Source organism: Crocuta crocuta, unplaced genomic scaffold, assembly GCF_008692635.1.
Source record: "Crocuta crocuta isolate KB4526 unplaced genomic scaffold, BGI_CrCroc_1.0 scaffold978, whole genome shotgun sequence".
In the NCBI taxonomy this organism is placed as follows: domain Eukaryota; kingdom Metazoa; phylum Chordata; class Mammalia; order Carnivora; family Hyaenidae; genus Crocuta; species Crocuta crocuta.
In genome coordinates, this window is record NW_027530876.1 from 215,161 (window position 1) to 218,239 (window position 3,079).

The window sequence follows — 3,079 nt, forward strand, 5'->3', positions numbered from 1 at the left end:
GTTGTGGCCGTCCCGGAGGGCCTGCCTCTTGCTGTCACCATCTCCTTAGCCTACTCTGTCAAGGTAATAATAACAAACACAGTACGCGCGAGAATGCCTTGATACCAGGAAGCAGACCCAGAAACTGGAGTTCCAAGCCATTAAGCAACCTGGGGTCAGTCTGGGAGGAGGGGGGGAGAGTGGGGTGGCTGGGATGAGCCGGACAGCAGTCAGGCGGTGGGATAGACCTAGCATCTGCAGGATGATGGCAGGAAGCTGAGGACGTTGCTGTCCCTTGCAGAAGCAGGTGCAGGGGGAAAGGTTATCTGGTGACGCCGAGAACACTGAGAGACCGTGGGTGAAGCATGGCAGAGACTCTGTCAGGCGGGGCAAGCACAGAGACAGTGGATGAGCTGAGCGGGGGCTGTGGGGGGGGGGGGATTGTCTGGGGCAGCAGGGAGGCCCCAGGTGAGCTCTGGGGAGGAGCGCCCAGAGTCGACCGCCTGGCCTGTCTCCCGCGAGTTCTCCCGCTCTGCCGTCACTCCTAGTGACGTCACACCGTGCCCGGCGGTGAGGGTACATGCCAGCCGACTGAGGCCCCCTGGGCTGTTAGTGCCGCATGGAAAGCTGGCTGGGCAGAGCAGAGTCACGCATAACGGGCTGATGACCTCCTGCTCCCCCACCCCACGGGCCATCCTTTCCAAGGACAGCTGGCTACCCAAGCCCCCGTCTATGCCCTTCACAGAAAATGATGAGGGACAACAACCTGGTCCGCCACCTGGATGCCTGTGAGACCATGGGCAATGCCACAGCCATCTGCTCAGACAAGACGGGCACGCTCACCACCAACCGTATGACCGTGGTCCAGTCCTACCTCGGGGACACCCACTACAAAGAGGTTCCAGCCCCCAGCACCCTGACCCCCAAGATCCTCGACCTCCTGGTCCACGCCATCTCCATCAACAGTGCCTACACCACCAAAATACTAGTGAGCAGGGAGCGGGCGGCAGGCGGGGCCAAGTAGGGGTGGGGTGAGGGAAGGGGGCCGGGCAGGAGACTGCGACGTCAGCGGCCACCAGGGCCTCTCTGGGCTGTCTTAAGAACCTTTGGCCAGAGCTACGGTGGTCTCTGGGGGTGCTGACTGCCCTCCATCTCATCTCTGGGCTCTTGTCCTGGCTGCTAGGCAGGACGTGCAGGGTTTGGAAACCCCTTCCGAGCCTGGTAAATGCTGGCAAGCCTGCCCGTCTGCTCCACGTGGAGGCCCTCCTCGGCTCCCTGCCACCATACCCTAAAGACACGGTGGCCACAGCCAGGCTAGGGTCCTGGGGGCAGCAAGGAGGGTGGACTCGGGCACCCAGTGCCACGCTGGTTCTCCTTGCCTTGTAGCCTCCAGAGAAGGAAGGCGCTCTCCCACGCCAAGTGGGCAACAAGACGGAGTGTGCTCTGCTGGGCTTTGTCCTGGACCTGAAGCGGGACTTCCAGCCTGTGCGGGAGCAGATTCCAGAAGACAAACTTTACAAAGTGTACACCTTCAACTCGGTCCGCAAGTCCATGAGCACGGTCATCCGCATGCCTGATGGCGGCTTCCGCCTCTTCAGCAAGGGCGCCTCGGAGATCCTGCTGAAAAAGTGAGCGGGCAACGAGAGGCAGCCTAGGGCTGGGGGCTGCAGAGTACCAGGCTTCTGAGTTTACTCTCACGGTAAAATAGACATAGCATGAAATTGACCATCGTAATCGCGCTAAAACCTACAGCGGAGTGGCGGCAAGTATATTCCCGGTGTAGCGCATTAACAGAGCGTTTAAGTCATCTCCCCCGAAAGGCAACCCTGTCCCCATAAACAGTCACTCCCATCCCCCGCCCCCAACCAGCCCCTGACAGCCATTCATGTCCTTTCTCTATGGATTTGCCAATCATGGCCATTTGACATAAACTAAACGGAATCATACAACGTATGGCCTTATGTGTCAGGCTGCCTCTACAGAGCACAACACTGTCAAGGTTCATCCGTGTTGTAGTGGAGATGGGTGCTTCGTTCCTTCTGCTGGCTGGGCTCTAGTCCATTGTGCAGATAGACCACATTTTCCTTATCCATTCGGCCTTTGGCTGGCACCCAGCTGGTTTCTGCCTTTTGGCTACTGTGAGCCTCGCTGCCGTGAACATGGATGTATGGCTGTTTGTTGGGATATATACTCTCAGTTCTCTTGGGCGCATTCCTGGGAGCGGAAGGCTGCGTCCCACGGTGACACAGGTTAACTTTCTGAGGAACCACCAAACTGTTTCCCACATTATGAGCTGGGACCCCACGGGGGCTTGGTTTGCATTTCCCTGATGACTAGGGATGTCGACCCTGAAATGGCCAAATTTCAGGCCATTTGTGTCTTCTTGGGAGAAAGAGCCATTCAAGTCCTTTGCTCATCTTTGATTTGAATTATTCATGGTTCTGTTGTTGACCTGGAAGAGTTCTCGATATATTCTGGATACTAGATCTTTAGCAGATACCTGATTTGCAAATGCCTTTTCACTGTCTTCATTCATCCTTGGATTCACATGTGTTTTTACATGATGAAATCTGGTTTATCTCTTTATTTCTTGTGTCAGTTGTGTAGGGTTTATTTGAGAGAGAGAGAGAGAGAGAGAGAGCGCACGCACATGTGGGGGTGGGGCAGAAAGAAAGGGAAGCAGAGGATCACAAGCAGGCTCTATGCTGACAGCAGAGAACCTGATGCAGGGCTCGAACCCACAAACCGAGATCCTGACCTGAGTCAAAGTTGGACACTTAAGTGAGACATCTAGGCACCCAGGAGGAAGGATTTTTTTAATATTCTTTTTTCCCTAATGTTTATTTATTTTTGAGAGACAGAGAGAGAGTGCACATGAGCTAGGGAGGGGCAGAGAGAGAGAGGGGGACAGGGGATCTGAAGCAGGCTCCATGCTAACAGCAGTGAGCCCAATGTGGGGCTCTAACCCATGAACTGTTAAATCATGACCGGAGCTGAAGTCACTCAACCGACTGAGCCACCTAGGCGCCCCTGAATTGCACATTTTAAATGGATACATTATATGTTATGTGAATTGTATCTCAATAAAGCTGTTATAAAA

At 55.0% G+C, this 3,079-nt stretch overlaps 1 protein-coding gene across 2 annotated transcripts in view; it reads left to right on the forward strand.

Annotated features, from left to right (window-relative positions):
- The window catches only part of ATP2B3 (ATPase plasma membrane Ca2+ transporting 3), a 45,528-nt gene that overhangs the window by 12,039 nt on the left and 30,410 nt on the right, over nt 1–3,079 (forward strand). For both annotated transcript variants that reach the window (XM_077769635.1, XM_077769636.1), the window contains exons 9-11: nt 1–63; nt 725–967; nt 1,366–1,607. The exon at nt 1–63 is cut by the window's left edge and continues 26 nt beyond it. In XM_077769635.1, the coding sequence (XP_077625761.1) occupies nt 1–63; nt 725–967; nt 1,366–1,607 (548 nt within the window). The remainder of the gene's footprint in view (nt 64–724; nt 968–1,365; nt 1,608–3,079) is intronic.